Source organism: Taudactylus pleione, unplaced genomic scaffold (genome assembly GCF_031769625.1).
Source record: "Taudactylus pleione unplaced genomic scaffold, aTauple2 ptg000301l, whole genome shotgun sequence".
Lineage (NCBI taxonomy): Eukaryota > Metazoa > Chordata > Amphibia > Anura > Myobatrachidae > Taudactylus > Taudactylus pleione.
In genome coordinates this window covers 1752152-1767804 of record NW_028284702.1, presented here as the reverse complement: position 1 = coordinate 1767804, position 15653 = coordinate 1752152, and the positions used below count along the sequence as shown (strand labels likewise).

The following is a 15653-nucleotide window of genomic DNA, read 5'->3' as shown; positions in this document are numbered from 1 at the left end:
GAACAAGCACCTTCTGCTGATATGCAGCATGCCTGTACTCTTTGTGTGACTGCGGGTGTATCTGCATGAGAAACGCTACGTTACAGTATCAGCGTCAGTTACGGGGGAGGGGGAGCTGCAGCATAATCCACAAAACTCAAATAGGGGAGCCACACCAACTGCCATTCCAAACGCTACCAAACATCGCCGGCCGGGACACACTGGCAGTTGATGTGGCTCCACTATTTGAATTTTTGACCAACTTTGGAGCCGCAAATGGTTACAATATATTTTGCGGTGCACTTATTTTCTTCATTATTCTTCATGTATGTGGGGAAATATTGCTCATACAGATGGATTATTTGTCTGTACGAGCTCGTTGCACGATGCTTCCACTGCTGTGTTCACATCTAGTTGCACTTCAGTAGTATTTGGATAGAGTGGGGAGAGTTAGTACAGCATGGGAGGTGTTTAATTGGTTTTGCTGCACAAATAGGCCAAGCTATGGGTAGTAGATTCTGAGTCAGTCTCAGCAAGTTTCTAATTGGTAGATGGTCCAGCTGTGGATCCTTGTTAGATGTATGAGTAATGGCCGCTGTACCGATATACCGATAGATTCATGAGTAATGGCCACTGTACCGATATACCAATAGATACATGAGTAATGGCCACTGTACCGATAGATACATGAGTAATGGCCACTGTACCGATAGATACATCAGTAATGGCCACTGTACTGATAGATACATGAGTAATGGCCACTGTACTTATAGATATATGAGTAATGGCCACTGTACTGATAGATGCATGAGTAATGGCCACTGTACTGATAGTTACATGAGAAATGGTCACTGTACTGATAGATACATGATTATTGGCCACTGTACTGATAGATTACTGAGTAATGGTCACTGTACCGATAGATACATGAGTAATGGCCACTGTACTGATAGATACATGAGTAATGGTCACTGTACTGATAGTTACATGAGTAATGGTCACTGTACTGATAGATACATGAGAAATGGTCACTGTACTGATAGATACATGAGTAATGGCCACTATACTGATAGATACATGAGTAATGGTCACTGTACTGATAGATACATGAGTAATGGCCACTGTACTGATAGTTACATAAGTATTGGCCACTGTACTGATAGATACATGAGTAATGGCCACTGTACTGATAGATACATGAGTAATGGCCACTGTACTGATAGTTACATGAGTATTGGCCACTGTACTGATAGATACATGAGTAATGGCCACTGTACTGATAGATACATGAGTAATGGTCACTGTACTGATAGTTACATGAGTATTGGCCACTGTACTGATAGATATATGAGTAATGGCCACTGTTCCGATAGTTACATGATTATTGGCCACTGTACTGATAGATTACTGAGTAATGGTCACTGTACCGATAGATGCATGAGTAATGGCCACTGTACCGATAGATGCATGAGTAATTGCCACTGTACCAATAGATACATGAGTAATGGCCACTGTACCGATAGATACATGAGTAATGGTTACTGTACTGATAGATACATGAGTAATGGCCACTGTACTGATAGATATATGAGTAATGGCCACTGTACTGATAGATGCATGAGTAATGGTCACTGTACTGATAGTTACATGAGTAATGGCCACTGTACTGATAGATACATGAGTAATGGCCACTGTACTGATAGATACATGAGTAATGGTCACTGTACTGATAGATACATGAGTAATGGTCACTGTACTGATAGATACATGAGTAATGGCCACTATACTGATAGATACATGAGTAATGGCCACTGTACTGATAGATACATGAGTAATGGCCACTGTACTGATAGTTACATGAGTATTGGCCACTGTACTGATAGATATATGAGTAATGGCCACTGTACTGATAGATGTATGAGTATTGGCCACTGTACTGATAGATACATGAGTAATGGCCACTGTACTGATAGATATATGAGTAATGGCCACTGTACTGATAGTTACATGAGTAATGGCCACTGTACTGATAGATACATGAGTAATGGCCACTGTACTGATAGATACATCAGTAATGGCCACTGTACTGATAGATACATGAGTAATGGCCACTGTACTGATAGATACATGAGTAATGGTCACTGTACTGATAGATACATGAGTAATGGCCACTATACTGATAGTTACATGATTATTGGCCACTGTACTGGTAGATACATGAGTAATGGTCACTGTACTGATAGTTGTATGAGTAATGGCCACTGTACTGATAGATACATGAGTAATGGCCACTGTACTGATAGTTACATGAGTATTGGCCACTGTACTGATAGATACATGAGTAATGGCCACTGTACTGATAGTTACGTGAGTATTGACCACTGTACTGATAGATACATGAGTAATGCCCACTGTTCTTAGAGATACATGAGTAATAGCCACTGTACCAATAGGTATTATGATAAACAGGTCAGTTGCCTGAAAGACCTTTTCATGGGAACACACAGCTACTTATTTTGTGTCATAGAGCTAAACCCTCTCCCAAAAGGATACTCTATACAGGCTCTTTTATAAAGTTGTACATGTTGTATGTGTCCCATATGTACAGTATAAAGACCGTAGTGTGTGAATGCCCACCATACAAGCAGCCTTGTACTACTTTTAAAGCAAGTTTCTGAGAACATTCATGAATTTTTTGTCACAAGCACTGTGTAAGCATGTTGCATCCATATAGCCACCCCCACTATGATGTCATAGTCCCGCCTCCTGTAACATCGTGCTTGTGTTACTGTGTGATTCCTAATTCATTTTCATTTTACATTTTGCCCGTTCCCTACACACAGTGGCGACAGCCAGTTAATGGCATGAACCAATATTTATGTGAATGTACTGTTTGCTAACAGTAACATTGCTGCCTTCTCGGTGTATAAGTTATTGATACAATTTGCTATTGTTTTGCACGAAAAAAAAGCGAAACTGGAAACTGATAATTATGCGTTTATAATGCCACCCCTGAGTATTCACTGCCTGCCTTCCGTTTTTCTTAGAATACGAGCCAGCTCAGAAGACGGAGAAGAAACGGACTGTGTATCAGATGGCACTAAGTAAGACTCCGCTTCACCAGAACTGCTTTCATTCCACTATCACATACTGCTCAACAGAAACAGCAATAGACAATTGCATAGCCATATTAAAGATGAATAAAATGGAACAAGTATAGAGTTTCAGCACCACCTATGCCTTACATGATTGCACTGTTGTCTCTCTCCTCTACATGCAGACAAACTGGATGAGATTTTGGCCGCTGCCCAACAAACCATTAGTGTGAACGAGAGCTCCAGCCCGGGTACACTGGCATCAATGGGAACATCGAGGACTGCAGGGAAGAGCTTTTATTCCTCAGAGGTAGCAATCCAGCTGCCCTACAGTCTTGCACCTGAGACTCTGCTATGTTTGTATATGAGCTGTTTGAGTGTACGTTTAGAACTACATCTATAGCATAGTATGGATAAAACTATACATCTATAGATAGGATGGCTCTTAATCTTAAACTGAAACACAAATTATTTAAGTTTAAGAGTTTCCTGATTTTCATAAGATTTCTCAGCTCAGGTGCAGTATAACTGATAACTGTGGTGTTGGACATTGCAACCTGAAGCTGCCTCAGTGAGACACAACAGTAACCGGAAAACGCACGTCAGCTGGGAGACTGCAGTGTCCCGTGTTCTCCTAACGGTTACCTTCCTAAATACTTCCCGTGTGACAAACGCAAAATTTATTTTATCTTATATATACACATAAATATATATATAATGTACATATATGGAAACCACTGACCACCCACCTGTTATATATATATATATATATATATATATATAAAATATAGTAAAAGACAAGGTCGCCTCCCAGTGCAACAATGTGCTAGTGCAACCAGTGTGAATTGAATGTAGCTTATAGGTGAAACCGTACCATATGGATCAAATGAGTAGGGTTATCTCAAAATCCTGTATAGGTCCACACAAAGTCATCCACAATATGATTTTTCATAGATTTAATACAACTCCAAAACACATAAAAGATAAAAACAAATATATATAGTGCAATATGATTTTATGATAAGAACACAAGTATGTACATAAATGCCAGTACATTGAACAATAGAAAAACAGATTATCTGAACAAAGTTGATCAGCAAATTTTTCTAACGCGTTTCGTCTGGATGAAGCTATGTCTCATCTCCTGGACTTCCTCAGCGGTAACCAAATTTTTCCCTCACTGCTGTGTCACTTTGGGAGAATGCTGCAGCCCTCTAGCTGTAATTGCATAAGTACTCTCAGGGGCAAATGCAGGATTTATAAGGGGGGATTAATTTTGTGTATACATGTATGCATATATATATATATATATATATATACACATAAATATAGATATATATATAATGTACATATACGGAAACCATAGTGCCTGGAGACCTTAGTAGCTGCAGCAGAACAAGACATGCCCCCGATCGTGGCGCACATTGGCTGCTTCTCCAGACGGGGCGGAGGGAGGGGGAGAGACTGAACAGGGGAGCTGCTGCTAGGCATGCGCAGCAGCTCCCCTTCAGCCGCCTCCTATGCAAAGCAGAGACTGACCTCTGATAATCTGAGCTCTCTGACTGATCAGGTGGAGTTTGTGGGTACTCAGAAACCCCCCCTGCATGCGCCACTGGCTCTGTATGTACCTTACTATGGATGAATCACCTCTAGAGGCTTTTTCTAAATGCTCTAGAAAATTGAGTCTGAAAAATATTGGACTTGGTTTTTTTTACCTACATATATTCCATGTTCTGTTACTCTTTGTGTCTGTTTGGTAAATAATATGTTCCTGTTTATGTAGCCAAATTTTGGACAGCATAGAGTCTCAAGTGCACAATCCGTGTATGAGGGCCCACCATACCTGTCTTCTTCACCCTCCCAGGCCATGATGCTGCGACAAAAGTCTATTGGTAAGAAATATTTAAAGACCTGCAGTACTATATAGGCTCATGATTCCTTTAAAGTACTAGGCACTTTTCACTGGGTTGTTCCTGCCTATTGTATTAATTTTTTCTTCATATTGCTATTTATGAAATCGAGTCTGAATTGGGACAGATGCAAAAATGTATTATTTATATATAATTAGTAATGTTGGTGTTGTGCCTTTGTAACTTTTCTTTTTATGGGGACAGAACCCACCTGTAGTCAATCAGACAGACATTTACAGGGGTAAGCCAACACGTAGCATTAGATAACTTACAATACAAATGTAAGTAATTCAGTTTCCAACCAACTGCAAGAGACAAAGAAGTAAAATATTTGTGAAATACGTCTCTCTATGAAACAGTGTTCATGTAGTTATAATATTAGACTTAATGCAGTAGGGTATTTGGACAACCGTTCCCCTTAAAGCCATTGTCTTGGCTACCATTGTGTACATAATTATACTACCTTTAGATGCGAGTTAAAATTATAATTGTGTATTGAAGTTGAAATGTTTTTGTATTCCTTATAGGTGCTGTGGATGACGAAAAGCCATTTTTGTCTGCACCCCCTATGAAGTTCAACCGCAGTCTCTCAGTTCCTAGTTCAGAAGATATCCCTCCCCCTCCTACTACTTCGCCTCCTGATCCTCCTTATAGCTCTGCTCCCTCTCCTTCAGCCAGGGTTAGCCCAGTTGTGAGGTCTAACTTCAGTCAAGGTGGAGATTCCAAGCTGTACTCCCCTACAGTGCGACAAGAGACAGGTCTTTTTGACCAACAAATGATGGAAGCATCTCAGCGACGTGAGAAACTGCAGCAGCTTTACCACCAAGATTCTGAACAGGGAGCTGATGAGCAGATTAGAATGGGTATGGCTTCACAGGCAAACATGAGATCTTGGAGGTCCCAGGCACAGGAGATGCGCTACTTTAATCTACCTTCAAGAGCAGCCAGCACTGCAATGTATGTCCCACCAAAAGCAGTGCGTCGAAAAGGTCAACTGGTTAAACAAGTAAAAGTAGAGAATGAACAACAACAGCACTTGCAACAGCAGCAGCAATACCAGTCTCATCACCAGCAGCAACAGGCCACCAAGTCCCATGAAAAAAGTTCTATACCTATACCTACTATAATAATCAAAGCCCCATCAACCAGTAGTAGTGGAAGAAGCAGCCAAGGGAGCAGCATGGAGGCTGAAAGCCAGGCAGACCCAATCCCATCGCTGCAACTGCGGGACAACATTGACTTCACAAGCCAATTTGGAGCAGCTATTGTTGGTGCAGCACGGCGGGACCGTGAATGGTTTAATGAAGCCCGTCGGAAGTCATCTCTTTTTCTGTCCACAGATGAAGATATAGAGCCCACGCCTGCCCCTAGATTGAAGCAATCCAAATCAATTGATGAGGGCATGTTTTCTAGTGAACCGTACATGCACTTGAATGTTCCCCCAAATTATGTGGCCCCTGTAAATAGAGACATTACTAGTGGGTACTCCTACCAGACAAAATCTGGCAAGGGATATGGGCCCAGTACCACTAGCGCATTTAGCACTGTGTGTTCCACTTTTTTACCACAACTACAGTCATCATGCTCAAATCCGCTGTCCATGTCTAATGTTAGCCCAGTCGGAGGAACCAGCCCACTTATACATCCTCTAACCGGGAAAATCCTAGACCCTAGTTCTCCTCTAGGACTTGCTTTGGCAGCAAGAGAAAGAGCTTTAAAAGAGTCACACCAACATAGTAGAAATGAAATAGAAGAGAGGAAATCAAGGCCATCATCACCACGGTTTGCAGAACAGAAGTCACCAATAAATTCCCGAAGCAGCTCTCCACATCGTCTCTGGGATTCTGGCCCAGTTAAAAGAAAAGAGATGGATTATAAACCCTGCATGGTCTCTCCAAGTGGTGAAAGAAAATCAGATGAGAGTTCCGGGCATCGATCTCCTGCTCTCTTGCTGCTCCAAGGGGTTGAACAAGGTAAAGCCTGGGAGAAGAGGACAGAAGGCCAAGAAAAGATTGAACTGCATGTGCGCTTCATGGAAAACTCAACCCACAAAGAAGAAGAAGAACATAATAAGGTATCCTTATGTAGGGAAATAAAGAACGATATGCCAATAGCCAACACAGCAATGAACCATCCCCCATTATCTAGCACAAATCTGGAAACACGTGAATTAAATTCCAAAGAGAATGGACTCCCTTTATTAGTCTTGCCTCCCCCAGCACCTTCTATTGATGTTGATGATGATTTTTTATTTACAGAGCCCCTCCCTCCACCCTTAGAATTTTCCAATAGTTTTGACAAACCCGACTCCCCACCAGGTGTATCAGGTGGGTTTGCGACCCTTCCACCTCCTGTGCCCCCGCCACCTCCTGACTCTGGTAATACTCCTACTTTAGACTCTACAACCTCTAGCCTCACTTCTTATGACAGTGAAGTAGCCAACTTAACCCAGGGGACACCAGAACTTAAAGAACCTCATGTCAATTTTTCCTCTGTTGTGTCATCAATCCAAATTCCGGCATCAGACAAAATAGAGACAGTGACTGATTCTGGCATCGAAGAGATTGATAGTCGAAGCAGTAGTGATCACCACCTGGAGACTATTAGCAGTGTCTCTACATTATCAAGTATGTCAGGACTATCAACAGAAGGGACAGAACTTCTGGACACTTACATAACTTATCTAGATGGGCAAGCATTTGGTGCTGAAAAGGCTGTCCTCCAAAATAAGATTCGCTCCCGGACATTCCCAAGTAGAACACCTGGGCTACTCAGAGATTCCATCACTGCCACCAGTACCACTATTTCAATTGCTCCCTGCACGGAAAATGTCTTCACACTAACACCATCTAAAGGACCTTCACTCAGTGCTCCTTCAGAGTCGGCCAAGGATTCTCAGCGGAAATCTCCTACACTCCCATGGGAGGACTACACCCATGAAAAAACATCACCCGTCTCTACAGTTAAGGCAAACATGATCACTGAGTTAAGTTCAAAGCTTCACCATATGAGTGGGGTTTCATGGTCGAGGCAACCAGACTCTTCATTATCATTTACAGAGAGACCCACTTCTCTGCAGAGACACAGGTATGTGCACAAGGTTGGTGAGGAAAAGTATAGTAGTGCAGAATAACTCTAATCTGTTTACAAGGTAGAAAATAAGTTTCACCCAGTAATGTTTATGTTGGTTTTAATAGCTGTATATTTAGAAAATGTTGTGTGAGGTGCAATAACTTTTACTGACAGTTGCCATTTTTAAAAACCGAACACTACTGTATATGGTAGTTGTCGGTGCTTATTTTCTGTAAGTATCTTTAGCATGTACCTTACCAGATAGCAAGGAAAATGCATTCACTTACTTCATTCACTGCACTTATTAAATAATCCTATCTGGTATTTGTAAAGAAAATATTCAGAAATGGTTTCAATAAAATAAATATTTTTGTTAATACATTAAATTCTAAATACAAACATCTCCATCCACTAATAACATACCAATAACATATCAATTAAATTTGAAAGAAGGCATCTTCAATACTGCTGATTAAAGTTATATATATATATCGGAATGTAATGACAGTTAGTATGACCTCTGACCCCTCCCACCAGTGTTAGAGACGCACAGGAGAGAGTGAGCAGGAGGAGGAAGAGAGAGAAGGGGTGGGGGTAGACAGAGAGGTGGGGAGAAAGAAGTTTTACTAATTTTCTGTTGGTTTCAAACTGTTCTGTTAATGTTTATGATGTTTGAAAATCTCATTATTTATGTAATAATATTACTATGCAGAAAATAAAGTTGGATGATCAATAATTGCATATGCATAAATATTTATAGCAGCACAATATATAACGCATCAGGGATTGACAATGAAGGTGTCTAATACATGGTACATACTGATACTTAAGTTGAACATATGGTTTTTCCATACACCTTAAAATTTATTTATGTTCTTCTGTTCCATTACGAGGTGACTTACACCACCGTGCCCCTACATTGATACATGTCTGGAAATTAACTTATGTTATATATAGCACTATTCATTATTTGTTCATTGTTTCCAAGGTATCAAGGAGGATTATGGGGGCCATAGAAAGTAATGCAATGACCTATCTAGCAAAGAATAAGGTTTGTCTAATTAAGATGCATCATTTTTGCTGCCACTTCTTCATCCGAGAGACTAAGCTTTTGCATTTTGGGTTCAGTATGTAAATAGGCGGGCTCAGAATCTGAATAAAAACAATTACCATTACTCTATTAGCAGGGAACTATTAGGATTGCCTATAACAAATGCTAAGTAGAGAATAGACTACCATTTTTTTTCATTAGTTGCCCTGGTGTACTATAAGCAGCTGTATGAGACTGTCATTGCCCACTACAGAGGCCAGGCCAAGTCTTTGGTCTCCAAGCACTGAAATAGTGCAGTCCCCAGATAATTTTCTTTAAATATGTATCATAATACTGATTGCTTAGTGCCCCTGATACACGAGAAGCCCCCAAGTGTTGGAGCATTTAATGCCAACATTTTGCTGCCATGCATGGCAGGAGAAACAGCTGTTAGAGCGGCACCAATGGGGAGTATCTCCCACACGGCAAAGGATGTTGGACCCTTGGTGTTCTCATACTTGGGAGAAAAAGGTGTTTAATTTTAAAAATAGATTTGGCTGAATGAGACAACATTAACAAGCACTAGACCTCCACATCTTAAAAGTGTGCTCATCGTAACAACTGACTCTCTAGTATGGTCAATTGTGACGCATACAGTGCAAGGTAAAGTAGGTGTTAATGTGAGCAAGGGTTACATTGACCCAAAAAGTTACATTTGTTTCAAATGAACCTAAGGGGTAAATTTACTAAGAATCGTGTCTGGTCCGAGTAGAAACACTAACAGCATTGCAGAAACACGGGAAACACCAAGAATCGTGTTGTGCTGAATCGTGTTTCTCGATGGTGCATTGTGAGAGGCGGGTGCGGTGCAATGCCTGCTGCCGTGCAGGTGTACGTCTGTTACTTACCTTGCGTCGCACCCTCTCACCTTCAGGCCGTGTGTTGAGCAGACGGTCCTGGAACCTCCGAATAGAACACGGACACGATGACCTAGGGGGAAGGAGACGAGGTGAGTACCGTCCTTCCTCACGTCGACCGACGCGCCCTACCGAACCGGGGGATAAATTCAGGTTTTAAGTGAAGATCATCATTGGCACTTTTGGCCTCAGATCCCGAATTTTCACCTATCGGTACTCACGCACCAGGTGAAGATCCGTCCTTGCACCGGGTTGCAAGGTTCACCGTCCGCCCAGAAGGAAGGAGATAGGTAGTGACAAACAAACAGGGAGAGACAGTACACACAGATATTTCTCACCGTGTCCACTCTTGCTCTTCGTCCGCTCACTCGCCTGCAGGTCCCTGTAAGGAGATACACAACACAGCCGTGCAGGGCCTAAACCTATGTCAAGCAACTACACATACTAAACGGCATCACCCTCAACCTACGGTGTGTGTGTAGTGCGACAGATATAACAACAACTAAACTTTTGCCCTGCACGGAACACCAAACACAGACTAAATACACAAGAGCAAAACACAGTGCTGTCCCTTTAAATGTCTGCTACCTATCCAGAGCTGACCAGCTCCTCTTCTCTGTGACTGGGGAAACCACTACCTCATGGGTGGAAGCCGTACAGCTCTCCACCACTGCTCAAACCTCTAATCATCTATGCGGGGGCTACCTTTCTATATGAGGGGCACACCTAATGGGCTCAGGGCCCTGGACCTAACGCCCAGGGTCTTACATGCGGCTCAGGCCTAGGTGCCTGCCAAATGGTGGTAGGTAGTGGTCTGGGCCTAATGGCCAGATCACTTATTATGGGGCTCAGGCCTATTTGCCTGCCTATCTGTGGGGCTCATATATAGGGCCTAGTGCCCTCCTGTATGGGTACAGGCCTATGCCTGATTTATGGCCACGGGCCTGGTGCCCGCCTACTTTATTGGGTAGTGACCTGGGCCTAGTACCCAGGCCACTTATACCTAATTAAGAGGGGATCCTTTTTTGGGGCCTAATGCCCGCTATAGTGCCCCGGGCCTTGTGCCCGACTAATTGCCCACGGGCCTAGCGCCCGACAACCCCGGCGGTCTAGGGAGGGGGGTATATGGTGGGCCTCACGGAGGGCCTACCTGCTACGTTGGAAGAGGCTGCGGGGGGGAACTTCGTGATGCTCTTTTACTTTCCTCCCCCTCAGTCCTCTCCGGTCCTCAGCCGCATTCTTCGGCCGCTGGCCCGTCCTGGCCAGCGGCGGCTTCTGGCCTCTTCCGTGGCCCGTGGCCGCCGCCCCTGTTGCCGCGCCGATCTTCCGCTCTTCGGGAGGTCTTCTCTCCTCCATCTCCGCCGCCGAACTGAACTTTCCCGCTCGGCGCCGTCTAATACAAGACGGCGCGAGTGGGCGGGGCTATGATGCGGCGAGCTTCGATAGGCTCGTCGCGTCCGCCTCTGATTGGCTGCTTGCCCGCGAGCCAGGTTTGGCTCGCGGCCAGGGCCAAACGCCCGCCGCGCCCAACGCCTGACCGGCGCTGTGAGCAGGTACTCTCTCCCAGCGCCGGCTACCCGCCGCTTCTTGGCTGCCGGGCGCCAAGTTCCGCTGAGCTTGCGCCCGGAGCCAAGCTTCTCCCGGCGCCACAGTACCGCCGGCACTGGTGAAAGGGACCAGGCGGTCCCTTCACCAGGTGCCCGCGGTATCTGCACAGACGCTAGGGACATTACTGTCCCAGCGCCGGCAACGGATGTGTCCCACAGAGGACACATCCCTTCTGCCTGCCCCTGCATGTCGGCTGATGCTGGGATCAAACATGTGATCCCAGCACAGCCTTCCACACATGTGTTTGTGTTTCTCCCAGAGTTCCCTGTGTCTGACTGCAGCCAAACACTCCAGGACAAGCAGCCTGTGCATATCAGTGAGATACTTGCAGGCTGCATGCGTGTATTCTGTTAAAAAAATATGTAAAAAAATAGAAAAAACAGCGTGGGGTTCCCCCCAATAGCATAACAAGCCAGATTCTCTGTGAGCCGGTACTGGTTTTAAAAATACAGGGAAAAAATAGCGTAAGGTTCCCGTATTTTTAAAGCCAGCACAGGGCTCAAACTAGCCGGGGTGTAATGCCACAGCTAGGGAACCTTTTCACCGGGTCCCCCAGCCAAAACATTAACACCCCAAGCTAGTCAGCCCAGGCCGGGGATCCCAGGGAAGGTGGTGACCACCCCAATGAAAGGGTCCCTCCTCTCCTGAGGCACCCCAGGCTTGGGCTGCCGCCCGGGGCTGTTCCCTGCACCACTGGCCGGTTGGTGCAGGGGTAATAAGGCCAACCTGTGCCAGGACTTAGGTGAGTATTTTTTTTCTTTGTTTTAGTAATAATCGTGGATTACTACTGGAGAAGGGGACCGACCACCCAGAGATAAGGTTAGTATTTACGTGTGTGTTTTGTGTGTAACAAACTTATACTTTCTAGTGTGTGTGTGTGTGTCCTGTCTATTTTTTTACTTTTTTTTTTTACAGTGGGGGTACCGGTGGCGGCCACCTGCTGACACTTGTAGTTCAACAAGTGCCAAACGGCAGGCATGCTGCCACCTGTAGTCCCACTGTAAAAAACAATAGTATACATCTATTCTTCTTATCACTATTACCCCTGCACCCACCAGCAAGGGGTGCAGGGAAGAGCTCCCGGCTTCAGTGCAGGCCTGGGGTGCTCAGGAGAGTGGGGACCCCTTTATTGGGGGGTCTCCAACTCCCCTGGGATCCCTGGCCTGGGCCGACTAGTTTGGGTTCTTCATGTTTAGGCCGGTGAAAGGCTGTGGCATTACACTCCGGCTAGTTTGAGCCCAGTGCTGATTTTAAATACATGAGGAACCTCACGCCATTTTTTCCCCTTATTTTTAAAACCAGGACCGGCTCACAGAGCCCAGTGCTGGTTCGTAAAATACGGGGGACCCCCTAAGCATTTTGTCCCCTGTATTTTTAGAAGCAGGACTGGCTCCCAGAGCCTGAGGCTCGTCATGCTTTTAGAGGGGGGGACCCCACGTAATATTTAAATTTAACCATTTTTTTTATTTACAGGCAGAAATATACACAAATTACACTGATATGGAGGGCCGGTTCTACACATATGCTGGTTATTCAGCCGAGTAGGGCGCTGCATAAAGGAGGGCGCCCTGACCCGGCCGTGGCCAGCAATATGCAGCTCAGGCTGGCAGGTGGCAGTCAGACCATGTCACTGTGACTCAGCTCTCTGCACCGCACCTATATTACCAGGGGCGGGCCAAGTCCGCATCTCCGGCTCTTTGGTTGCTAGGGTGCAGGGCTATGTGACGTGCACGTTGCGCAAAGAAGACTGGGGATGGCCAGCCTGGATCCTTGTGAACGGTGTTGGAGAGGAGTCCCGACCCGTACATGAGCACTTGGAGACTGCAGCGGGCGGTGCCACGGCCATCAGCAGGCTCCAAAATTAATGTTCCCTCCTGGGTCCTGGCCTGCCTGGTGGTCACTCACACTCAGTGAATGCAGGCACCGCCAGCGTCACACTCCCCAGAGCCTCTTTGCTGTACTTACTGTGGGCTGCTCCAATCAACCCGGCCTGCAGCTGCTACTGGGATCGCAGATCTACTCTGTGGTCCCTCCTCTGCTCCCCTTAAACCCAGACACCTCTCCATTACTATCCAGACCCTGGCTGGATGCTGCTAACAGGACCCGCAGCTCGATTCTCCTGTCCTGCTTTTGTTCCGCCTTTGATCACCTCCAACATGATTATGCCTCCTTCCCCTGCAGCTTACTGGGACCTGAGCTACCCTGCCGGCCTGGTACTCACCTTAGGGTCCCACACTGCCTCCGCTGTCTCCAATGATCCTTGATGCCTCCTACCTGCCGCCATGCTGACCACATGGCTTCTCTGCCTGCCAGTCTGGCCCTGGGGTAAGTCCTCTCATCAATGTGGGCTGTGAAACTGGCACTCTACACCCCGCCACTGACCACAGACATCTTGCCCTCCCTCCCATTATCGTGTGCCACCACTCTGATGAGCTGGACCTCTCCCGGTGCCGGTTAACTAGATTTTAGTACACAGCAATCAATATTATTTTCTTCCCTAGGCACTACCTTATTTCATTCCTTATTACTTACTGTATTAGGGGAAAAAAAGGAAAACAAGACAAGCCCTAAGCTCATGTACTTAAAAACCAATCTGATTGCTGCCATCTCCAAAAATGGGGATAGCTAAACCCCAATAGACCAAAGGATAAAAAGAACGTAGTGCAAATAGATTAACCAATAAACATATTTATTATACCAGAATAACCTATTCAACCACTAGTAAGAATCTTGCCACTGTGAGAGAGAGAACAAACACATGCGCATATGTAACTATAACTTCCCAATTTCTTGATAATTTTGCTGCCTAACTTCCTCACTACCTCTCCTCTCACCTGGGCCGGCCCTAGCCCAAATTTTTTCGTAAGCAAGTATATTTTTTGGCGCCCCCCTATGCAGTGCCCCTTTCACAGTGCCACCGGTAGTGGTCCCCCCTGTGCAGTGCCCCTTGTGTCCCCAGTAGTATTCCCCTTATATAGTGCCCCAGTAGTACTCCCCCCCCCTATGCAGTGCCCCCAGTAGTGGTACCCACTATGCTGTGCCCTTTATATAGTGCCCCCAGTAGTGGTCCCCCCCTTGTAGTGCCCCTAGTAGTAATCCCCCCCTTGTAGTGCCCCCAGTAGTATTCCTCCCCCCTTGTAGTGCCCCCAGTAGTAATCCCCCCCTTGTAGTGCCCCCAGTAGTATTCCCCCCAGTAGTATTGCCCCCTGTAGTGTCCCCAGTAGTATTACCCCCTGTAGTGCCCCCAGTAGTATTACCCCCTGTAGTGTCCCCAGTAGTATTACCCCCTGTAGTGTCCCCAGTAGTATTCCCCCCTAGCAATCCCCCCTTGTAGTGCCCCCAGTAGTATTCCCCCCATAGAAATCCCCCCTTGTAGTGCCCCCAGTAGTATTACCCCCTGTAGTGTCCCCAGTAGTATTCCCCCCTAGTAATCCCCCCTTGTAGTGCCCCAGTAGTAATCCCCCCCTTGTAGTGCCCCCAGTAGTATTCCCCCCAGTAGTATTGCCCCCTGTAGTGTCCCCAGTAGTATTACCCCCTGTAGTGCCCCCAGTAGTATTACCCCCTGTAGTGTCCCCAGTAGTATTACCCCCTGTAGTGTCCCCAGTAGTATTCCCCCCTAGCAATCCCCCCTTGTAGTGCCCCCAGTAGTATTCCCCCCATAGAAATCCCCCCTTGTAGTGCCCCCAGTAGTATTACCCCCTGTAGTGTCCCCAGTAGTATTCCCCCCTAGTAATCCCCCCTTGTAGTGTCCCCAGTAGTATTCCCCCCTAGTAATCCCCCCTTGTAGTGCCCCCCAGTAGTATTACCCCCTGTAGTGTCCCCAGTAGTATTCCACCTTCCCCCGCCCCCCGCAGTAGAGACGTAATGAAAATTAAAAAAAAAACACTTACCTGAAACCCGCTCCTGCTCCTGGTCCCGCCGTCGATACCAGCTCCTCCGTCCGCCGCTTTGCATTATGGGAGTGACGTCACGTCATGACATCACTCCCATTACCCACTGCGGGACCCGGAAGATGTCCGGCTCTGGCAGTGGGAGCAGCAGC

At 45.8% G+C, this 15653-nt stretch overlaps 1 protein-coding gene across 1 annotated transcript in view; it reads left to right on the top strand.

The window, feature by feature from the left end:
• Positions 1-15653, top strand: part of SHANK1 (SH3 and multiple ankyrin repeat domains 1) — a 618796-nt gene that overhangs the window by 587878 nt on the left and 15265 nt on the right. Inside the window, exons 20-23 of the mRNA XM_088482950.1 lie at positions 3027-3083; positions 3260-3384; positions 4858-4966; positions 5512-8071. Of these exons, the coding sequence (XP_088339076.1) occupies positions 3027-3083; positions 3260-3384; positions 4858-4966; positions 5512-8071 (2851 nt within the window). The remainder of the gene's footprint in view (positions 1-3026; positions 3084-3259; positions 3385-4857; positions 4967-5511; positions 8072-15653) is intronic.